This window comes from Silene latifolia, chromosome 6, assembly GCF_048544455.1.
Source record: "Silene latifolia isolate original U9 population chromosome 6, ASM4854445v1, whole genome shotgun sequence".
NCBI lineage: Eukaryota > Viridiplantae > Streptophyta > Magnoliopsida > Caryophyllales > Caryophyllaceae > Silene > Silene latifolia.
In genome coordinates, this window is record NC_133531.1 from 26,918,187 (window position 1) to 26,942,021 (window position 23,835).

The 23,835-nt window shown below is 37.1% G+C and overlaps 2 protein-coding genes across 4 annotated transcripts; one reads left to right on the forward strand and one right to left on the reverse strand.

Annotated features, from left to right (window-relative positions):
- The first annotated feature begins 2,552 nt into the window (after nucleotides 1–2,552).
- On the forward strand, nucleotides 2,553–3,587 carry LOC141587911 (uncharacterized). The gene has a single exon (XM_074409375.1). It carries the CDS (start codon nucleotides 2,553–2,555, stop codon nucleotides 3,585–3,587), a length of 1,035 nt encoding a protein of 344 aa, XP_074265476.1.
- Nucleotides 3,588–5,739: 2,152 nt separating this feature from the next.
- On the reverse strand, nucleotides 5,740–22,006 carry LOC141586584 (phospholipase SGR2). Of its 3 annotated transcripts, none has more exons than XM_074407871.1 (22): nucleotides 21,341–22,006; nucleotides 20,171–20,440; nucleotides 19,348–19,448; nucleotides 18,848–19,024; nucleotides 17,635–17,790; nucleotides 16,337–16,408; nucleotides 16,096–16,248; nucleotides 15,759–15,809; nucleotides 14,324–14,494; nucleotides 13,052–13,201; nucleotides 11,672–11,737; nucleotides 11,115–11,561; nucleotides 10,551–10,614; nucleotides 10,317–10,438; nucleotides 10,161–10,233; nucleotides 9,818–9,920; nucleotides 9,491–9,584; nucleotides 9,340–9,402; nucleotides 8,351–8,399; nucleotides 8,144–8,244; nucleotides 6,581–6,627; nucleotides 5,740–6,278 (listed from the first exon to the last, which is right to left on the reverse strand). In XM_074407871.1, exons 2-22 carry the CDS (start codon nucleotides 20,418–20,420, stop codon nucleotides 6,056–6,058), a joined length of 2,733 nt encoding a protein of 910 aa, XP_074263972.1. In that variant the 5' UTR covers nucleotides 20,421–20,440; nucleotides 21,341–22,006; the 3' UTR covers nucleotides 5,740–6,055. The 3 variants fall into 3 exon arrangements, with proteins under 3 accessions (XP_074263972.1, XP_074263971.1, XP_074263973.1); XM_074407870.1 differs by having other exon boundaries at nucleotides 20,171–20,454; nucleotides 21,341–21,958; XM_074407872.1 differs by having other exon boundaries at nucleotides 17,635–17,803; nucleotides 20,171–20,454; nucleotides 21,341–21,677.
- Nucleotides 22,007–23,835: the final 1,829 nt, after the last annotated feature.

Sequence of the window (23,835 nt, forward strand, 5' to 3'; positions counted from 1 at the left end):
AAAGGAAAGGATGGAGAAAAACAGAGTGGAGAGTGAAGGTTTGTTAGTTGAACCTTTGGCAATTGAAGTGCCTACTGTGGATGTGGAGACAAATGAGAGTGTTTATACTAGAGTCTTTGAGTCTCAAGAGTTGGCTGATCTAGCAAAACAAAACACCAACCCTGAACCTCAAAAAAAGACTAACCCTGAACCTCAAAAAAAGACCAACCCTGAACCTCAAAATAAGACTAACCCTGAACCCCAAAAAAAGACCAATCCCGAACCTCAAAACAAGACTAACTCTGAACCTCAAACAAACAGCAACCCGACTTCTCATGAAACTACTCCTAAAAGTCCAACCACCACCATCATACCTGAAAATGTCCCTGAAACTCAAACAAACACTCCACCAAGTCAGTACACCCAAAATTGCCCAACTGCTAATAGATTTAGCATAGAAAATCAAAATGTCCTTGAAAGTACCCCAAACTTGTCTCAATTGTTTAAAAAAAGGCCTGACCCAAAGCAGAAAATTCCTAGATCAACTGCTAAGAGAAAAGGTATTTATACTCCAAAATCTAAGTCAAGTACTCCTGGAAGTGATGCTGAGGCAACTGAGATAAGGACAGGAAGGGGTAAGAGAAGGGGTGAGCCAATAAATTTGGGTTTGGATGAGGATGAAGGTGAAGAGAGTGAGGAATTTGATGAAGACTGCTCTGCCTTTGATGAAGAGAGTGAATAAGATGAAGATAGTACTGAGGATGAGCAATCATCTGAGTGTAGCAAGGATCCATTTGATAAAACAGTGGAAGGGGATAAAATGCATCCATTTGATAAGACAGTTAATGAAGCAAAGGAAGGGGATGAGGCAGTTTCTTTGGATAAGGCATACAATAATGGTAAGATGTATGTACCTGAAAGGTGGGGTGAGATTAAGTTGAGGCCATGGTTACTGTTCCAAACCAAGAGTGACTTTGTATCAGTGCTCTCTGATTACTGCATTCAAGAAGGATTCAATGTTATAGTCAGCAAATCTGATAAAGTGAGGTACAGAGATGAGTGTAGTGGAGAACATTGTACTTGGAAGATACATGCGTCCATAATCCCTGATAAACTAACTTGGGCAATCAAGACAATTAGTGGTGAATAGAGCTGATCATATGGCCCAGGCCCGCTAGCCCGACCCGGCCCAGCCCGATTTTTTCCCGGGCTTGGGCCTCGATTTTAGGCCCGAAAAGCCCACGGCCCGAAGCCCATGACCCGATTCAATATAATAGGGCCGGGTTTGGGCCACCTTACTGACCCGAATTTTGCCCGGCCGGCCCGAACATATGCAAAATTTATAAATATGTATAATTTAAGAATGTTAATAAGCATTAAGTAAAATAATTAACCAATCAATTGTTGTATTGTAAATAAGCCGTAATAACTTGTTTACATGTATTAGTTTGATAAGGCTTAGTATTTTCCTTCACCAGTATTTATATGATAAAAAATGAGCTAATGATTTTGTATCATATTAGTGCCGATAAATTATTTACCATTATCGGCGTGCTAAGTCAATGTTTTTGAGCCTAAAGAAAAACAAATATCAAATCAATTACAAAATTACAACAACATACAGTGAGCACCGCACTAAAATATATTATTACACTACTAAAAATTGTGCATTTAGTTTGTATAAGTCACCTCAAGCAATATCATAAAAGCTACATTAGGTTACTACTTCTTAATTGCAATACTCGAAAAAAATCAGACAATTCTATACCAAATTTTTGATAACAAATACACAAAGTATTATAACTTCAAAAGGGGATTTCTAAACTTATTTTAAGAGAAAAAATATTTAGCCCGAATTGGCCCGAATCGGCCCGAAAGCCCGCTTAAGCCCGCATGGGCCGGGTTTGGGCCGACAAAATAGGCCCGCACTTGTAGCCCGGCCCGGCCCGACCCACACACTTGGGCTTAATTTAATGCTTGGGCCCGGCTCAAACCCGGCCCGGCCTGGCCCACGATCACCTCTAGTGGTGAACATATCCAATGCCATTTCCTGAAGTGCAATCCTATGGCAACAACTGAATGGATGGCTTCTAAATTAGAAGATGAATTGACTGCAAATCCTGGTATGCCAGTTCAGGGCATAACAGACTTGTTAATGGGTAAGTTTGGAATTACTGTAAAAAAAGAGGACAATGTACAAGGTCAGAAATGTAGTTGTTGAGAAGGTGTTTGGGGGACATGAGGAAATTTATAATTTTCTCCCTGCTTATGCTGAGATGATCAAACAGACCAACCCTGGTTCATGGGCACTTATTACCTGGCATTCCCCTTACACTGACAGGTTGACCTATTTTAAGGGAATGTTTGTTAGCTTTTCTGCCTGGACAAAAGGATTCCTGAGAGGTTGTAGGCCAATAATAGGAGTTGATGGTTGTCATCTGAAGGGGAGGTTTAAGGGAATGTTATTGTCTGCATTATCTCTGGATGGCAACAATAACTTGTTTATCATTGCATATGCTATTATTGGTAAGGAGACAACTGAGTCATGAAGTTATTTTTTCAGAAATTTGAAGATGGCATTTCAGAAGGAAGGTTGTACTAAGTGGGACTGGACTTTAATTAGTGATAGAATGAAAGGTGTTGAGAAGGCTATATCAAATGTGTTCCCAACTGCCACAAGAAGAATTTGTGCTCAGCATTTGTACACAAATTTCAAGGAGAAATGGGCAGGGCCTGGCTATCATGATCTGTTTTGGAAGGCTGCCAATACAACATCACCATTTGTCTTCAACAAAGCAATGACAGGTATAGCTAGACTTTCTAGAGAAGCTTTTGCTTACTTGTCTAATGTTCCCCAACAATGGTCCATACATCAATTTGATCCACTAACAACTTGTGATCATAATACCTCAAACTTTGTTGAGTCTTTTAATGCTGTGATTAATGACATGAGGGCCAAACCAATTCTTGTCTTGATGGAAGAGATAAGGCAATATCAGATGAACAAGATAGCAGAAAGAATTGATATAGCTGAGGCTGTGCAACCATATGATCTTACCCCATATGCAAAGGGTATTATTGAGTCTAATTGTTCAGACTCAAGGCATTGCAGAGTGATAAAAGCTGGAGGTGGAGAATTTGAGGTGGTTGAAGGTACCACAACTACCTTTCCTGTAAATTTGAAGAATGAAACATGTTTGTGTGGGGCATGGCAGATGACTGGGATACCATGTAAGCATGCATGTAGGGTCATCTATCACAACAAAGAAGAACCAATGCAATATCTGAATGGCTACTTCTCTGGGATGTGCTATAAATTAATTTATAGCAATATCATGCACCCTATGCCTGATAAAGATCAGTGGCCTGAATTTCAGTTTCCTATGATCCAGCCACCACTACAAGAAAGATCAGCAGGAAGGCCAGCTAGACAAAGAAAGAGGAAGCTTGATGAGAAAAAGAGAAAGAGAGGCAGCAGGTCCACCATCATCAGATGTTCTATTTGTAAGACAATAGGCCACAATGCAAGATCATGCCAAGGTGGTCCAACAACAAAGAAGAGAAGGACTGATGGTGCTTCAACTTCAACAAATCAATCTCCAAACTGATTTAGAAGTTAATGTGGTAATATTTTATTTTAGTTGCTGAAAACATTGGATTTAACTTGACTTTTTGTAGGAGTTGTAATTGACATTATAACTGTGTTTGTAATGTCAATTCCAACTTCTAACTATTCATTTTTTGGGTTAGATAAATGGTACCTATTGGATAAGAATTGGTAACTCTGTTTAGATAAGTAGGCTGTTAGTAAGTTGGTTGTTAGTTGTTGAACTGGATGAATCATGTAAGTTTTTGGGTTAAACTCTTGGATGCTTGGATGTCAATGATGTTATATAATGCATGTAATTTGTTTTAGGTTTCTGAAATCTTTTTTTTTATATCACAATGCTAGAACACTTATTTCATTATAATATAGACTAAAAACATATACATTATTATCCCTATTTTCAAACTCAATTGAAACTTTTTAGATAAATCTACAATTTCTCTTTTTAAGTCACAAATGATAGTTGTTTTGTTCCTTCAGTTTCTTCTTAAACTCTTGTATAGCATTAGCATCATGAAATTGTGCAGCTTCCTCACCAACCAACTCATTCATGTCTTCATTTTTTGGTTTGCACCATTGAAAGCATTCACATTCATCACATTTGTAGTACAATCTTGATGGATTTGCTGCCAAAGGTCCAGATGACCTTATGTTGAATCTCTTCTTATATTTAGGGCAATTTTTGTTATCAATTTGCACCCCTTTTGAATTAGATCTTGAATTAGATGATGATTGCATTATTATAGTAGGAATGTGTTTGTAGTAGTGTTTAAGAGTCATTGCTCCAAATTTTAACATCAACTCTCTTTATATGCAATAACTACAACGGCTACTTTTCTAGCCGTTAGAGGTCATTTCTGGTAACAGGGGCATTTGGTGCACAATTCTCAAACCTCAAGGGTATTTGGTGCACAAATCTCAAACTTCAGGGGTATTTGGTAAAAGTCATATTAGTTAGTTGTAGTTAGTTACAAATTTTAGTTAGTTGGATATTCAAAAGGTTGTTGGGTTTCAACAAACTTTCCCAACAAGTCAATAAACCTGCTGCCGTTTAATATTTGACAGCGTTAATGAAAAAGGGTAGTTCGTGCACTAAAATGAAAGTTGAGGGGTACCATGTGCACAAACTTAAACGCAGGGGTACCACGTGAAATAAGCCAAACCTCAGGGGCACCATGTGAATTATCCCTAAATAGAATTATTCTCAGTTAAACATTAGTTGGGATTGGATTAATACGAGAAGAGGAGACTTAGGTTGGATTATTCACATGAAATAACCCATTTCTTTATGGAAGTCGTATATACTTTAGTCTATTTCGACATTTAATTTTAGGTCATTAATATTGGGTTCGAATATTTGTTACTTTGAGTTGGATTAATCCATTATCAGTTAAAATGTTTAATTAATTAAAAAATTGATAAAGGGGTGTTTGGTGTTACAAGCAACAAAATCTGACTTTCTAAAGTTGTAGACGGGTTAAATATGTGACCATTTACAGAATAAGACAACCAACAAGTGGATGGTGGAAGTTATTATTTATGTAAAAATGAGATTATTTAACCCATCTACATCTTTAAACGGATATTCCCGTATACAATAAGACTAATTGCAATCCTTATTAAGTTGTTTGGAGCTGCACAGACAACTAATGAGGATTTGAATGTAAATCGAGTAGACAAAGTTCAACGAAAAACATAGGGTAAGATTATCAATAAGACTCTTCAAGTTTAAGTCTCTCCCACATTAACTTTTCACTAACTTTTATTATTTCTTTATTATTCCGACTCGTCTCAGACTCTACTTCAAAGTAAGTTTACAAACAACCCATGTTAAATGAAGAGATCAATTGATAAGCTTAAATAACTAGTACTCCGTATTTAAATCGAATGAAAGCTAGTTATATAAACAAAGTGCACCTCTGATCTGGAAGTCTGTGATAAAAAAATATAGAGTTGGTTGCTGGTCAATAGTCTTAGAGCTCGAGGACAAAATGCACGGAAAAGGATCCGTGTTGAACTATGGACCAAGTACATAGTCTGATGAAGTACCGTAAGTAACCGATTCCGCCCAAGGTTTGGGTAAGGGTGTTCCATAGTATCTTTGGTGTTTAATAGTCTATCTCGAACACAAATTTCACCATTTTGCACGTGTATTAAAGTAAATTTGTGTTTCATAGAACGGTTCACATGATTATATCGTGCTTCAATTTAGCACGTAGATATAATTTCAACTTTCGAGTCTTTCTACATCATACTCGTATGATTCTATCGCACTGTACACAATTTACATTAGAACACAGTACCGCGGAGTATTATATATGATCTCAACCTACTGCGTATTTGGCTAGTACAAAAGATAACAAAGCCAACGCTAGATAAATAACTCGGCTTCGGACATATACAACATCCTTGGTTTTAGCTGTTAGACTGTACAATAGTTCTCGACTTTTGAGCAATGCACGACAAAGTTCACCAGAAATTCTTGATAGCATTCTTGGTGATCTTTGGGGAATTCCCAGAGAATGTCAAAGGAAGTTCTTCCTCAATGGTTTTACTGTCTGACCAACTTGCAGAAACACCGACTACCTTTGATTCTCTTCTGTGCATATTTGGCTGTTCAGGATCGTCAGGAATGTCCCGGTATAAGTGTTTAAGCATAAAGAGAGCTGTATCCAGGTCGCGCCAATAGTTTCTGCACAAATGTGTGGAGTACTTAACAAAAGGTATGAAGCCGACAAATGTGAAAAAGAATAAAAGTTGGATTTCATTTTTACTGCAAATAAAAGGGGTCAATTACTATGGAAACTTTAATTTATTTGATTTTACCGTCTAACTAAGGGGGCTCGATCACTACATTTATCAAAATACAAACACTATTTAGGACAGGAAGCATAGGAAGCTTGTTTTAGATTTATACTCAAATATCCAATGGCATTTTACGTCTTCTAAAACACTAGCAGGGAAACAAGAATGGAGTCATGACTATGAACTTACGTGTGTGCTCCGATAGCTGATATATACGAATGCTGGAAAGTTTTATCCTACAATAAGCAAACAGAAGATTATAATAGAGAGTTACAAGAGAGTAACGATGCCAAATGGAGATATGGATATTGTAATGAATAAGACCAATTGAATCTTTCTTAGTACTTCAATATTAAGGACAACTTTTTTCCACAACTTTTAGTAAATTGTTTCGTCAGTGATTTCAAGGAGCTAGAAAGACCGTGTTATTTTGAAGCAAACAAGCAGTTCATTGCAATTACACAAAAGATGAAATTTGGACAAAAGCAAAGAAACTGAAAACGGTGTGCGGTATTGGAGAAAGTTAATTGACCCACTCATGCACTCCTTCAACGAACAAAATTGTATATAGCCAGTCTTTGGTCCTGACCGGGTTTAACCAGATCACCGGTATGCAACATACCAGGGACCCCAAAACAGATAATCCAAAACCAAAGACCTGCTGGGTAAGCTACAAGTCTGGATCAGTCTGGACCGAACTGCCCGGATCGATCAGAGTAGCCAGTCAGTGCCTAGTTTTGAACCGCTCTAAGATCCAGAGATACTAAAATCCAGAAGATGCACTCTTCAGATCTGAATATATGCAGAAGCTACAGGTGTGCCTAGATAAACATGTTAAGTAGGTGTAGTGTTGGTTTATTGTTTCAGTAGGTTTTCGCCCCAATTTGATTTCCAAGATTAATATTAGGGATATTCTGCATGGTACCCCTCAATTTTTCGACTTTCTACATGGTACCTCTACACTTTTTAAAACATACATGGTGTCCCTAATTGTTGTCATTATCACTAAGTGTACCCCTAAACTTTATTTTCCGTCAATTAAACTCAGTTTTAGGCGTTAAGTGATTACTTCGACGCATAACCAAGTTTGTCATTTATCATCTCATGACATAAGGACTCTATTAGGCTCAATATCCATCTTTGGACGTGATAATTTGGCAAAGAATCAATAAATTTTCCGTCAAAATTTTTTTAGCCCATATATATCAATAAATATTAGGATCGAGATGGATATTGAGCCTAATAGAGTCCTTATGACATGGGATAATAAATGACAAGTTTGGTTACGCGTCCAAGTTATTACCTAACGCCTAAAACCGAGTTTAATTGACGGAAAATAAAGTTTAGGGGTACATTAGTGATAATGACAACAATTAGGGGTACTATGTATGTTTTAAAAAGTGTAGGGGCATCATGTAGAAAGTCGAAAATTTGAGGGGTACCATGCATTATAAAATCTTCAAGTATAACAGTTCCTATGATAATGACTGCTCGTTTCAAGGAATCTCATATTACATCTTCGTTGAACCTTTATTTTCCTCGGGCAACAAAAATAGCATTTCAAGCTAGCAAGTGAAGATCAAGTCACAATTAGAACTAATTGCCGTAGAACTTAAAATATCATGTATGCAATGTGCAACAGAAGCTGATTCGAGAGGTTAAAAAGATTCACCATGCCAACATAAAATGATAGAAGTGAAGCCCACTAGAATCCTACATAGAACAGATGGATAGAAAAAACTCCGTACATACCTGAAGAACATGATCAATACGCTCTTCTTCACTTCCAGTTAGTCTTTCTATCATGTAGGAACCATAAGAGCGTTTTTCATCAGACTCATCTTCTTCTGGTTCTGCAAAATAACTCAAGTTATACAACAATGAACAATAAGTGAAGAAACACTCTCACTAAACTTTGTATGTTTTTACCATTGTAAGCAATTGGCTATCTCCACATACCTTCAAGCCTATCTTGCTTTCTTGATTGACAAACGGTTAGCACTTGAACCTATCAAAAATAAAAAAATGCTTTTTTTCAAAAACAAATTCTAGATGTCAAGAGTGAGAACATAAATTAATGGATATGAAAGTTCAATTCTCATTAATTAAAACTAATAAATGAAGTGGCGGACGCTGAGGTCGGCAGGTTGCTGACTATAGAATCATATGTTGTTCAAAGTAAATACTCCCTCTGTCCCGGTCATTTGTTGTCCTATTCTATTTTGGGGTGTCTCAATCAATTGTTGTCCTTTCTATTTTAAGAATGAACTTGATGAGCAATTTGATCATTCACACTCAATTTGGTCCACTTGTCATTTAATAATTGGCCCCCTCCTCTTTCCTTGGTCTTTGTGCTAAAACCAAAGGACAACAATGACCGGGACGAAGGGAGTAATATTTTTCGGTGAAGAGGGAAGAAAACGAATATGTTGCTTCACAAGGAAAAATCCAGATCACTTCACAATGTTTGATATCGCATTTTTTTCTTAACATCTACATCCCATAAACTCGATCGGGGATCCTAACTTAGTAGATGTTGAAATGCTTCCTCAAGCCACGAAACTGTCGTAGCCTCTTAGGGAATTTAAGAAGGTAAGTAACTTATTCCCTAAGCTGAACCAAGATACTTCTGAGAACAGGGGTACCAAGAGTCCGTTTTTTGACAAGGCTCTATGGAGATTAAATACTAGGTAATTATACCACTCTTCATCTCTTAATTTGTCAGTAAAATGGTGTTTTATTTGTTCCATAGATGAAATTTTTACTTGGGAGTACGAGCAACCATTTAATCATCAGTTGTGCCAAATAGTTGAGATCTTAACCAAACTTCAGTCCCCTTTCTAAAAGGTAGAGCATACTCCCAAATACAAGGAATGATAATAAAGTGAGTAAAGTATCGGGAAATAAGTCAATAATATTTAATACATCATATAATAAGCAGAACTCACTCTGACAGAGTTCAGATGGTTCACAATTGACTGCGATCGTGATGCTAAATCTTCTGCAAAATCCTGGAGCACATTAAGTCAGAATAAAAAAGCAAGTAACCACATCAATTAATGTGTGTACATGGCAGGCAATGTTTTATTAAAGCCATACCTGAAATCCGATATGCAGCCGCTTGCCTCCTCTGTGGTATGGAACAATGACAGGGCGTTTGCTAACATATTCTTTACATACCAGTGGCTCTATTCTGTGGTAAACAAAAATATTTTTATATTATTTTTTGTACAAACAGATAATGGTTTCACAGTACAAGAAAACCAGTATAAAGGGAGAGTTTCATGCTCATGTGCCTCCCCCCACCCACCCCTCACACACACACCATGGAATTCCCAATGGGAATAAGTGCTATAACTCCTACCAATAACTATAGCATAGCTACAGGGAAGTAAAATATAATACAGTTATTAGGGTGACACTTACCTATATGCGACAGGATCAAAAGGATGAAAGATATTGAACATTCGCTGACAAGCAGGCATCTCTTCGTTTACATTTTCCTCTCCCCAGTATTCCCCACCTTCACCTACACAAGCAGAAATAATCATTCATAAGCATGAAAATCAGGCATCTCTTCATTTACATCTCTTCAACTATTTCTTCTTTCATTCATGAAAGACACTCACAGAAGAATACACCCATAACAATCGATGCAATTTTAGCGTGATGCAAGGATAACTAGTAATGGAAGCGCAAAAATAAGCCGCTATCGTCAAAACCAACAAAGTTATAAGACAACTAAGGACTAAGAGTCTAAGACACTTACCAATCCCAATGCGTACATTTCGGATGGCAAGGAAGACACCGAGAGGAGAACCAACAGCAAAAAATGTATCAACCTGTTGAATAACAAGACATCGGTAAAAAAAAACCAGCATCATAGATAACACATAGAAGCGAGTACAACAATGTAGGGAACCACCTTAAATTCAAGCTTTGTGTATTTGATAAAAGGTCTATAGCCCATAGGTGAATCATCTAACGCAGCCTGAATCTTCATGGATTCATCTTGATCTAAAACGTTTGGATGTACATCATCATTTCCTGCACCAATATGGCCAAAACCATAGCGTAGAATTAGCGCTCTAATGCATATCTTAAAAGATGTACTACACCCCAAATAGAGAGTATTGTTTTTCATCACTGCAGTACTTACCACGAGTTTTAGTCCTACCAAGTTGTGCTTCCAATTCCATCACTCGCCCTTCAAGATATTCAAGCTACATCATTTAACAAAAGAAAATCATTTAAATCCTAGAAGAAACACATGTTTACCCTTTGTTTGGATGAATGAATTTAGAGGGAACGGGGGGGGGGGGGGGGGGAGGGGGAGACCTGAAAAGCGCAAGGATGGGCCAATATACCGAGTTTGGTTAGCCAATTGGATTGGAGGGTGTTGGAATATAAACGCACATGAGTGTCGCACATTGCATGGAGAAGAGAGATTGTACCACTTTATAAACCAACACAAGGAGGCTGCTACTCCTATTGCCGATTGGTTTTAGGATGGAACCTCCCTCATGTTTGTCAAGTGGTCCATCTCTACTCCGTTCGGGTAAGGCCCAGACCCATTTTCATGTTCTAACAGAGGGACTCATCTGCCCTCCAACAAGTTACACGTTAAAATGCTTCCAACATATGAATGATTTGAAAGGAAAATGATAGATATTGTTACATCCTATCAGTGTATCCAAATAAAACCATAGGTAATGGAGCCCACCTTTGACTTAAGAGCGATGGTATCCATGTCTTTATCTCCTGTATGTGACAAGCTCTTATCCCCGGCAACATTCTCGGAAACATTAGATTGTAAAACACCATCCACATTAGGTGTATCCTCCAAAGTGTCTCGAGTAGTATTGGGGGCTTCACCAAAAGATTTAATTCCAGATGAAGAAATGGTGGAATTACAGACGCCGATAATCGGGTGTGAATTTTTAGCATCTTCATTTTCAAAACCAGCTGGAACGTGCTGACTCTCCTGCAACGTTTTAGATTCACAATCCCCGGCTTGAGAAGATAACTTGGAGACGTTCCCAATTGGCTCCTCGTCTCTCACTTGTTTTCTAAATAAACAATCCATTGGAAATGGAGATGACAACTTTTCTTGGTGACAAAGGATATCATATGAAAGAACACTTCCAAGGGAATGACCATATAAAGAAACCTGAAAAAGTTAGGATTCATTCTTAGGACTACCTTTTCAAATTGAATTCAGAACTAGATGGAGGAACAGAAAGAAATAAAATCACCCTAATTATTCATATTAACCTCTACCTTTCCGTCATAGCCTGGATTCCTCTTTAGAAACTTCAAGTACAATCGATTCAACTGATTTGAGACCTGCAAAGAGGGACATTTATCATTTGAGCCTCTTTACTAGGAACAGTAGCACGTCAATAACTTATAATCGCTTGGCTCTTGCCACAACTATTAAACAAAGAAATAATTTGTACAAAATGAAAACTGAAGGGAAATAAAAATCGACGATCTCCCATGAATCTTCATTAAGAAACAAAAGTATGTTTTGTGGTGTACAACTGAAAATAGTTCACTACCTTACTAATCTCTTCCTTATAGTTCCCCCCACGCCACAGAAAGAGGTAATCTTTTTTAGACAAAGTAAGTTCTTTTAAATTTTAATAGAGCATCAGGAACAAGTTGTGAAAATTATAATCACCCAATCCCAGTAATCTCTAAGAAACACCAGTGGCATACGCCAAAAGAGAAGCAAGAAAGGCCTTTTTTTCCTCCATGCTAAAAGATTAAGGGCCCAAACAAGTAGGCAATCTTCTCCGACTCTAACCAAATGCACCAGAAAAAGCAACACACGCTCGTGACAAATTTCCTCTTTCATGTTCTACAACCAAACCCAGAAAAGAAATGCAAGGAAAATACAACAAAATTGGCACAAAACAGCTTTTTCAATGTTGCATCTTCAATGACAATATGGAGATGTTGATTTCTCATAAGGTTGCGTAACATTACTTTTGACAGATTCAGTCACCCAGGGTAACAAGCCTAAAAATGTGCTTGAACTTCAGATATTCAGATTTCATGGCATAATAAAGAGCAAGACTGTCTATAACACGCAAAGTTCTCCTTAAGGTACCAAGTGGCAAGTACCAACATAGTTATAACGAAATTTAAAACTCGACAAAAAAATGAAGACATTGCAACACTTTCATCAATTTTTATGCATGAAGGAGGATGAACAAAGAGTTCCATGACCTCCCATCATACCGAATATGTTCGTACAGATATCAGCACGTGTCCACCACAATAAGTGTCCCAGCTGTAACAGCTCCAGATGCAAATAAAATTTTATTGATAAAATGAGCATCACTAGTTCAAGAGGCATTCTACGGAGCACAGAAATTTGGTAGCACAAAAATTTGGCACATTTTTTTATTTTATTTCTCTGCTGGGGGTTTGACACTTGTACTGGAAGTCAGAGCTTACAAGTTAGTGTCAATAGAATTCCCCTGAATACCAAAACACAGATCTTCATGCACAAGCTGGCAATACATATAAAGGCATACCACACACCGGCACACCCCCACAGACAGCTAAAACAAGATAAAAAAAAATAGACAATCTTGCCGACAAAGAACCACCAAAACTCAAATATAAAAAAAAGACAACAGAATTACATACCGAATCAATGATCTCCTGGCAGTAAATTGGGCTCATGTAGTACAAGACATCATGAACAGTTGCACTTAGAGTTGTACGCAAACCTCGCACACCATCTAAAGTTATCTTCTCAACTGCAGATTCTCCACTGAACTTCAAGCCCTTTCTCCACTGGAAAACAGAATAGAAAACTCACATATGCAGACAACTTTCCTGTACATAACATAAGTCCCTACACCTAAAGTAGCATTCGAATGCTACTGAAGATAGAAAATTCCACTGTAGTATCCCTAACAGGCTAACATTGTGTACCCATGGATGCCTTTTCTAGTTTTCTTAGTGTGTTCACTTAGTTTTCATTCAGTTACGTACAGTTTCTTCTTCTCATATTCCAGGGAGCTAAAGCGTAAATTACAGCTAATAAAAATTACACGGAGGCCAAATCACATCCTCCTGAGATAATATTAAGCTTTATCCAATAGAAAGGGGTTTAAAAGTGAATGGGGGAAAAAACATGAGCAAAGAAAGGATGAATGAAAGAGTAAGATAAAAATACTATCATATGTGGAAGTACGATGGAGTTTGGGCTTAGGGATGACTCTTCCGCTACTATGTTTCCTCGTATACAAATATATCTACTTTTTGTATTGTATGAAATCATGTTTCTATGTTCAACCTCAGCATAATCGACTCTTAGGACCTCCATAGGCTCCATTGATGTAGAAACTTGAAACCTTCAATATCGGACGATGGGAGAGCTTATTTCTTTAATAATACAATAGGGTTCTGGTGTGGGCTAGCGTCAAACGAAAATCCTTCTCTAGTTATCTTGTAAATCCTTCCTTAAATATATTAGAATGCTTACTTGATATCCACCTTATATCATTGCCAATTTCATTCAGAGTTGAAAGTCTCCTTTTGCTTGGATTATGGCATTGCTAAGATTAATACATATGACATGTTGCAATGGAGAAAGCCCACGAGCTACCCTAATATATGCATGATGTGATGTTGCAACCGTAAGCGTATCTCACACCTATTTTTTACCCTATGATGTTGCTTGATCATTATGGATACAACTCTTAAAAGTCAAAGGGAAGAGACAGGCATGTGGATTTGGAACCATGGACCACCTGCGACCTTATTATGTCGAGCTATGAAGGAATGACAACGGAGTTTATCGGTGCTGTGCTTTATGACTATTTTCTGGGTGATTGGGTTATTCTGTTGCAGAGGAAGTAGAGTGGAAAACAAGAAACAGGTGATCTGAAGACACACTGAGAAAATGCTTACCTGACATGGGATATAGAGTACTCTCTGAATGCCACGTTGATATGAAGTCAAGTGTTTCTCAGCTAGGCTAGAGGTAATATGACGAAAATTTGTCACATCATCTACCAGATTTGATTTCTCCAATCTCTGACCAATACCATGGACCATAAACACCAAATGACGAACTGGAACCTGGAAATGTACAATATAACAGTCACAAGAAGCTAATAACATATTGAACTCGACAACACTACGGCAGAGGGTTGGAAAATGGCAACAGAGCCAACAGCTCCAACAAGATAATCTTATTACATCCACAAGACGTGTTTTTGGATGACAAGAAGTGTAGGCTCAAAAAACTTCTGGGGCAAAGAATATTCTCAACTGGATTATGCAGACCTTCACAATAAAATGATAAATACAAATAATGCTTTACTGTATCAACCATTAGGGCCTGCAGCTGAGATTCGTAAAGTTCAAATCTATGTACGATTAGAGCAGTGAAATACACCATACTACCAGAGGCTGGCAAGATGGGAATCTAAGCATCTGTTTGAAAAACGTAGATTTATAAAGTATTTTGGCTAGATTGCCCATCTACCACCTGCCTTATTCCGTTATTCACTCGTAAGTTTGTGGCTCTCAAACCTTGTTAAATGAATTGTTGTCGTCTGTGACAGATTCAATGACAGGTTTTCATTTGGTCAAGTCAATTAATCACTTCCAAACCAAACATGGGTAGTCTCATCACTCTTCCCCTTCTACTCTACTTATCAACATATAAACTCCTAAAGGCAAGTGGGTATGGAGGTTCACCACATGTCCACATCAAACGCTTGATTGATAAATGTCATTTGTAAAAATAATTACAATAATGACGATGATAAATAAAAACATAGCAAAAATATTTTTTATAAGAAAACGTAGTGAATATTCGGTTAGTAGAGCAAAAACATCCTCTCCTCTAACAAAGTGGGACATGGGACTGAGTAAAGTGTTGCACCTTCAATCCCCATTTTGCTCGTCTTCTTATAGTGCCTTCAGGGTGATATCATTCAGGGTCTAGTAATGGAACCGCATAAAAGGCACTGGGTTAAGAGTTGAGACTGAGTGGATCACTTTATCTCAGATTTCCAATGGTTGGGAAGAAAGGCTTCTTATTTTTCACATTGTTACATTTCGGTATCTAAAATGAAGCCTGATGGGGTTAAGCTGAGATCAGGACGACCGCAAATCGCAACAATCAATTTTGATACTCAACTGAGAATCAATACAAACAGGATACATTTATCTAAATTCACCAGTAATTGGGAAGGTATGTTTCTTTCACTTTGTTAGAGATTTTAGCATCTAAAATAAGTATGATGGTTATCTGACCTAAAGAGTGAAAAAAGGAACTAAAAGGTTATACGATAAAAGAACATTAGGGGAAGGACAAGGGAGCAAGGGGATAAACCTGTGAGCAGTAGTCATCCATCTCCTCTTCTTTCTGCTGACGCAATTCATCCTACAGAAAAGGAATAGTTACATACTTACATAAAATGATCAGGAATAGCAAACAAAACAGCAGTCACAAAGTGATAATTAAAACGTTTTCATTCATTTTGCTCTCCCATTATGATTTCCTTAATGCATGTGGCATTGTCCCAACTCCCAACTAATAGGTAAATGCACAGAGGGAGTATTTATGAGAACGGTGACAAAGATTATTTAGGGATGTTGGCATGCTGTTCAGTAAGTGATGATCATTTCAACGTCCATCAAAGCACACTATAAAGCTAAGAGGAATGAACCTGTGTTGGCTTTGGAGACGGAGATGCAGCATATCCTCGCCTAAGTTTAATACCATTGCCTCCTAAATTAACGATGCCAGAGAAGCCAGAAGCATCAACATTCAGCCACGCCTCCCAAGTAGGATCCTCTCCAGTAAAGAGGGCATGAAGTCCCTGCATAGAGATGAATACACAAGGAAAAAAAAACTTAATATCCAGTTCAAGATACAAGATCTCTACTTCGGGCAGTGCAATATCATACTTGTGTAGATCCTTGTAAATCTACTCTAGCAGCAAAGAGTCCAGATGGTTGAAAAGTCCTCCGATGCCAAATCTAAAAAGAAACATCAATCATGTCAGTCTTGAAATTATAATGCGGAATGCATGTTTAAGGACTGTAGATGCAGCCAAAAATTCAAAGTAATCTTAAGTTACCACCCTCATGGATCCTACTCTCTAATATTCATCTACAACTACCTGTTGATCTTTCTACAATCTGTTAGGAGAGAACAATTGTTCGGCAACGGTAACCTTGGATTATTCGTGAAGCCCTTTAAATAATGTGTACCAAAATGATTGACTCGAACTGAACTGACTATATTGAGCTGAATAGGTATAAAAAAATTCAGATCCCTATGCAACCCTCATAGCTCATTTAAACTCATTTGAAATATTAATTCATCCTATTACGGAACTTTTCTAATGGCACTCTTATCAGAATGGACGAGAAGGTAGTGTTTGATAAATGAACTATATAAAGATTTCCACTGCTCTTCAATTAAAAAAATGGAATAATAAAATAAATAAATAGAGAACCCAGTGTTTTTGTCATACTTCAACAACCAAGTTTTGTGGAGACTAAAACTTCACCACAAAGCTCCACAATTATACCATAATAAACAAAATGTACAGAAGTAGAAAGGACTATAAGATATCTTGTTCCTCCTGTGATTTTACAAGCCTGTGGTTGTTATAGAACTTATTGCATAAACTGAAGATATATTATCAATCAGCAGAAAGCAAGCACATTTACAACAACAACAACAACAACAACAACAACAACAACAACAGAGCCTTAATCCCAAAATGATTTGGGGTCGGCTGACATGAATCATCCTATTAGAACCGTCCCTGGGTGAACGCACACCTCACAATGCGAAAAGAGAAGGGAAAAATGAAAAACAAAAGGGAGAGCGAAAATGTAATACAAAGTCAAGGTAAACTTACAGGTTTTAAAATCGAATTCCGGATTTCTTTTATAAAAACTTAAAATTTAAATCGAGAGAAAAGTTAAAACGATTTTGGAAACCGAAAAGAATTAAGGATCCGGAATGCCTTAAAAGTAAACCAAGTAAAATATATAAGAAAGTAGTTGGTAAAAAAGGTGTAATAAAGGAGAGAAGAACAAATAAATTTTTAAAAATTTAAATTATTCAGCAGAAAACAACTATATTATAAATTAAAAGGCAAAGGTTGTAGTCCTGTAGATACAAGAAACTAAGATAGCATTTGAGGCAATTTGAATGCCTAAAATAAGTCCATACTGAAACTTGCAAATACCTGTCTACGGTAAGCAATTTCCAGTTGCTCAGCAACATCTTCGCGAAGAGGAAGCCAATCAAGGCCTCCACTTTGTGCAAACCAATGACCTCTTAAAACACGTCTATTTTCCCCGTTCCAATACACAGGAAAACAATGTCTTTTCGCCAAATCTACCTGAACCAAGTAACTAAACAAGCTTAAGCAATGAATCTTCAAAAAAATAACAATTTGACAGTCATTGTGAACTTCCATGCAATAGCCCACTTGTCTTCACATATACGATACGAGTATACGACATCCAACTCTACATTTGGATGTTATACCTTTGCTAATATAGGAAATTCTATTTGGTTTCCAAGCCACCACCTTATATCGCTTTCATGGCCTTCAATATAAATCATTAAAGCCACAACAAGACAAAGCAATGTCACGTTTGTGAAGGCTTAAATGGATAAATAATATTACATTCTTCAGTAATATTTGACTTTAATGTTCCACAAACCATGAAAAAAAATCCGGATACGCTGCAAAGTTCAGACTGGCTTTAAAAATTAAGTTCAACCAATTTGCTTAAAAATAATTGTCACCTTCTACTAACATAAACCTAGTCACATGCCACAGAACTTCCAAGTCTTTAAAGATAGAGATATGGAGCTACATGGGTAGCAATGTCGATTCTATTCACTCTAGTATCAACTTTGTAAATCATAATGTTCCACATTGCAGTCTCTACTCTTTTTGTGTCCACCACCCCTCCCTCATTTATTTCCATTTTAGTTTCACATGATAGCCTCAACTAGTCGACAAATTTCCTTCAACATAATTTCCACTTTTGGCGAACCTAAATATCCTACCCACAGTGCGCAGCTCTTCTAAGTCCGTATAGAATATGAGCTAATAGAGTTATAGATAACAAAGTGGTATCTAACTAATTGTAGTAGCATCAAATTCGTAAAATCACAATCTTCACATCGCAGCACGAAGTTTAAAACTAACTTTTGGTAATATCTTCGGAATAATATGAACCAGTTAACTTCATGGGTTGTGACACCAAAAGCAACTTCATTTTGGGATAAATGGAAGGACCATTATATTCAGTCATCAGCCAGCGTAAAAGGTGTCAAAATGTCTCTCAGAGTGACTCAATGCACTAACAGCCAAGCTGTATGACAATCTTCCAGATACATGAATAAACTCCCCGACTAAATCGTGAATAAATGAAAGTTGATACCTCATACAGGCCACCCTTAACAGGAACTCCAACTCTCTCCTCCTCAACAATGAAGACTTCGGATTTTTGACAGATTAGCGGTGACTCTGTCTGACTACTAGAGCTACTTCGCCTTCTAGGACCTTCACTACATTCTGCATATTCCTTCCACCACTGAGATAACAGTTCTTCCTCTCTCTGTTGTGCAAAAGGGAACAAAAAGAGACTAATTTCAGAAATAGCTAATCAGACATGTCAGCCTAGATATATTTTCAGCAAAAAAAAAAGGGCCTTATGTTACCATTTAAAAATGGTCACATCTGACCATAAAAATATTCACATAAGGCCCGTCTGAAGCCTTCAGACGGAATAGGCCGTCTGAAGTGAGACCTGCTGATTTCTCAATCTGCTTCCTAGGATAGTTGTATAGTCGAAGCCACGTGCTTAGCAGAAAACATTACTAGCTAATGGTGCCTCACAGTTATGTAACGTAAATCAAGTATACAAAGTTGAAGACTGACCTGCAAGAAAGATGCCTCTATAGCAAGAGAATCCCTCATACCAAAACGGAAATACTCCCCTTTACCAACTACCTCTGCACGTGGGATAGAGGCGGCCAACTCTGTACAAGCATTACGCATCAGAAAGTTTTTGGCTTGGGATCAAAATACATGCATTAATGTAATTACATTAAAAGAGAGAAATACCCAATATTTCAAAAGAAATATAAAATAGAACATGCAAAAAGACTCGTGCCATACATGGTGGGTGGACCCAAATCGACCCGAATCCAATGGGTCCAAAATTTCAAACCAAGGGGTCCAATATTCTTCAATTTATTTTAATACAGAGTATATTTTCACATTTTTAATGTATTTTTCTAATACTAAAACAATGCAAAATGCAATAGAAGTTTAAAAAGTTAAATAAAAATAAACAAAGTATGACGGTATTTAAAGTAGCTAATGGCTGCGCAAAGTACTTTTTGAATGGAAAAGAATCATGTTTCTGAATCATTTAATTATACTGTGACTTTGTGGATAGGTCAATTACCGATGAGAAAAGTCAGGCCATATGACTAACTTTGTGTCTTTGATCACAAAACACAATGTGATATCATACCCAATTCCAGGCGACTCTATCATCCTAAGATCATATGCAATAAGAAATTATCAACAATAGTCATCAAAACAGCACAAAAACAAATCCCTTCCAAAAACTTCTATCCTTAGTCATTCAACAGCATGCTATACTTTGCTGAAATCAAACCAAATAATCTCTCATGATGCAGCTTAAGCAATTGACACGAACAAAAGTGAAAAGAGGAGCAACACGAAAACTCACGATTAAGCGATAAAGGGACCTTGCAAAAGTACCAACGAACATCGCCACCATCAGAAGGACTTGTAGTATGAGCAAGATACTTGTGCCTTCCCTCAAACTGTTCTATCTCATCCTCCAATCTCCGAATATTCGACGGCGTATTCCTCAACAAATCAGGGTCTGTCTCTTCAACATCACCCGACATCGATGCTTCTTCTTTTCTTCCCCCTTTATCATCTTCCCTAGTTCTACTTTGCTCTTCACTACTCATATCAATTACTAGTACAAAACCTGGAAAATGAAAACTAAAACTGAATTTTTCAGCCACTATGAACTTCAACGTGAGGCATCTAAATTTCTCGATGTTATCTATATTCTATACTCTTAGTTTTTACTTGAAAGGAGACATCCTCCTCCCTTGACTTGAAACAAATTCATAAGAAGTATCCTCTTCATCGAAGTTTACAACATTTTCATTCACAATACTAATTGTCACTATCAATAGCAATCTACTTTACATGTCTCAATCTAGCAATTAACACAGAGGTACTATGGACGACAGGTCACAAATATGAAGCAAATTCATAAGAAGTATCCTCTTCATCGAAGTTTACAACATTTTCATTCACAACAACTACATTGTTGCTATCAATAGCATCTACCGTACAAGTCTCAATCTAGTGGTTAAAACAGAAGTACTATGGACAGTAGGTCGCAAATATGAATCCCGCCATCCCTCCACCCCACACCCCACATCCTCTTGTATTGCACGACCCTTGTAGCTGCTTTGACACCAAAAAACCTATCAATAATATCCCGCTAGTAGTATCGACTCATTTAATCGAGGTCTATCAACTACTCCTACTCGAAATTGAGCTAACTTTCTATTAGCTTCTGCTTCTTATTGCACTCTCAGGCCCGATATCAGACATTCTTAAATCATCCTTACATTATAATACCGCGAAACGAATGCGCTTATCGACAACCATCAAAGCTCCCTCTAAATTCCAACCAAACCGTCAACAAAATACAATGCAATAAATTCAAGACATTGAAATCAATTTCCACTAGCAACAAATTGATCAAATAATTTCGAAATACAAATTAAACCTAATCAATATGAGGAATTAAGCATAATTAAGATGAAAAACAAAAAAGAAAGAATTTGAGTAGCGTAATAGTGTAGCTCACCTTGGATTCGCGCATGAATGATTTGATCAGCTGTGAAAACGTGGAAATTATGCGTTTAACACTAAAATTATTAGTTTGATTTCTGAAAATCGGAATTGCAGAAAGTGATTGAAATCAAATTAAAGAGGAAATTGGTGCCCTAATTAGTTTCCGTGTGAATGTGTACAAGTAATTTAACTCGGTGAACTCGGTTGAATCAGGATGTGGAAAGTTGGACGTGGTGTAAGAGAGAGACAAGGGATAATTATTCGTAAATTAATAACGGTAAATTTGTAATTTGTTTGATTTTGTACTGTATATTGTTCAGGTTGGATCGAGATAGGCTGTAGGAATGGTAATTAGGATTGTATTATTATCGAGTTGTTAATAGATACTCCGAGTTAAGAGTTAATTTATCAGATGAAATTTGAGTCGGATCAGGTCTGTTTAGGATAGATAGGAATAATAATATAGTGATATAGGTTTGTAGGGACTAGTAATTTGTGTTTTTGAGAAAATAGAAGAAATGGGAAATGAAATGTGATCGAAATTAATCTCAATCATCCATGAAATGGAGTGAGGGATACAAAGAATTGGATGGAAAGCATCCTAAATTTGTTGAGGTTGTTTGTTGCTGTCAATCTCCATGCTCACACGATGAGAACTTCAAAAGCATTAGTCGAGCTCGTGTCTAGCAGAATATATGATGTGAATTCAGTAATGAAATCTTGGTGGTGTAAAAGGATGTGTGTGCTTAGATGGGAAAAATAAGTGTTAAAAACTTCATTTATCGTGTTTAGTACTCCGGCTCACCTTCATTTTGATTCTACTTGTGTTCACACCAACATTTTTCTCCAATTTAGCACCTAAGCTAGCAAAGGTCGAACAGGAATCCACTATGATCCACAAAGTATCCGATCTGAATATATAGTTATTTTCGCTTCACCCATATGAACCCGCATGAATTCAACATTTTTGAGCCTACAAGATCCAACAACCTGCCTGAGACCACGGTTTGCCCTAGTTTCATTGCTCTGGGCCTGGGCTTATCATGTTGTTTTAAAAGATAACCTACAAAATGAGCTAATTTCCACATATTTACCTACCTTCTAATTTATCTTGTTTACTTTCATGTTAAACTACTTACTTTGTCTCGGTTATTTTTTTACCTAATTTATTTATGAGCGTCTCATTCATTTGTTTACCTTTTTATATTATAAATAGTTTTAAAGGGTAATTTGATCATCCACTTAAATTATTGTCCACTCTTCACTCAATAATAATATCAACAAATGACTCTTTCATCTTTCCTTGGTTTTTGTGCCAAGACCAAAAGTAAACAAATGACCGGGACAATGGGAGTATAATCTACTTTTGAACATTAAAATTTCCAATTGTTAATTATAAGATTTCTTCTCCCAATTTAAAGATTATTGTATCGGGGATTTGTCTTAGACATGGGGACCCAAATAACTCGACCCTACTGACAATCGAAAGTAAGGATCCGAGATTGACTTGTAACCGAGTTGACCTGAGCCGAATTTTTTATGTTAATAACCCGACTAGACTTGACCAATTTGAATTCTGCTAAACTGGAAAATGAAGAGGAAATAAAAACACGTTATATAGCCATAATTTATTTCAAATTAGAGTTGTTTATGGACGGGACGACCTATTAGGCATGTCCCCATTTGACCCGCTAACAAAGCAAACTCAAAATTTACAATGGCCCCGCTTACAAACCCGCCCAGACCTCGCAAACCCGCAGGTACGTGGGCCAAAAAATCATGCTAGTTTCGGCCAAATTCACATTTAATCACCTCTATTTCAATTTTTTTTTTTTTTTTTTTTTTTTTTTTTTTTTGATTAGGTAAGAAAATTAGGTTGATCCTCTAGAGTAGGACCAACCTATCTCATCCTTTCGAATGAGGAGGTAAGTTGAAGCCATAGGCTATCAAACCACTCGAAAGAGTTGGACATGAATGTCCAACCGAAGCCATGAAGTCAGCAACCTTGTTGGCTTCACGAAAGCAATGTTTAATTATCACTTCATCGAAAAAATGAAGGTCTAATTTCGCATCCTTGATAATACTAGAAATTTCCCACGGAATTTGCCAAGTACCTCGAATCGAGTTAATAACACATAAGTTGTCACCCTCCACAATTAACTTCGAGATTCCTAAGTATTTAGCTGCTAAAATACCTTCTTTTAAAGCAAGTGCTTCCGCAACAAGGATATTATTGGATCCGCACTTTTTTGCTCCCAACAAAACAACTTTACCATTGTGATCTCTTATAGAATATCCTAAAGCAGCTTTATTACCTTCTATTCTCGATCCGTCAAAATTTAGCTTTAGGAAACCGTTTGTAGGTTTTTCCCACCAAATCTCTCCCTCTTTTCCTTCACATCAACAACCTCTATTTCAAAATACGAACAATATACCTTTTGTATGAGGGTGAAAACAAACACATGAATATCATGTGAACAAAATTAAATTCATAGATGACATTAAAAG

Excerpts from the sequence above, each read along its gene's own strand:
- LOC141587911 (XM_074409375.1), top strand. The coding sequence starts at position 2,553 with ATGGCATTTCAGAAGGAAGGTTGTACTAAGTGGGACTGGACTTTAATT.
- LOC141586584 (XM_074407871.1), bottom strand. The coding sequence starts at position 20,420 with ATGAGTAGTGAAGAGCAAAGTAGAACTAGGGAAGATGATAAAGGGGGA. Across the intron at positions 17,791-18,847 it reads TTAAGGGTGGCCTGTATGAG|GTAGATTTGGCGAAAAGACA; the intron begins GTATCAACTTTC and ends TACTTGGTTCAG. Across the intron at positions 6,279-6,580 it reads TCAGCTATCGGAGCACACAC|AAACTATTGGCGCGACCTGG; the intron begins GTAAGTTCATAG and ends ACATTTGTGCAG.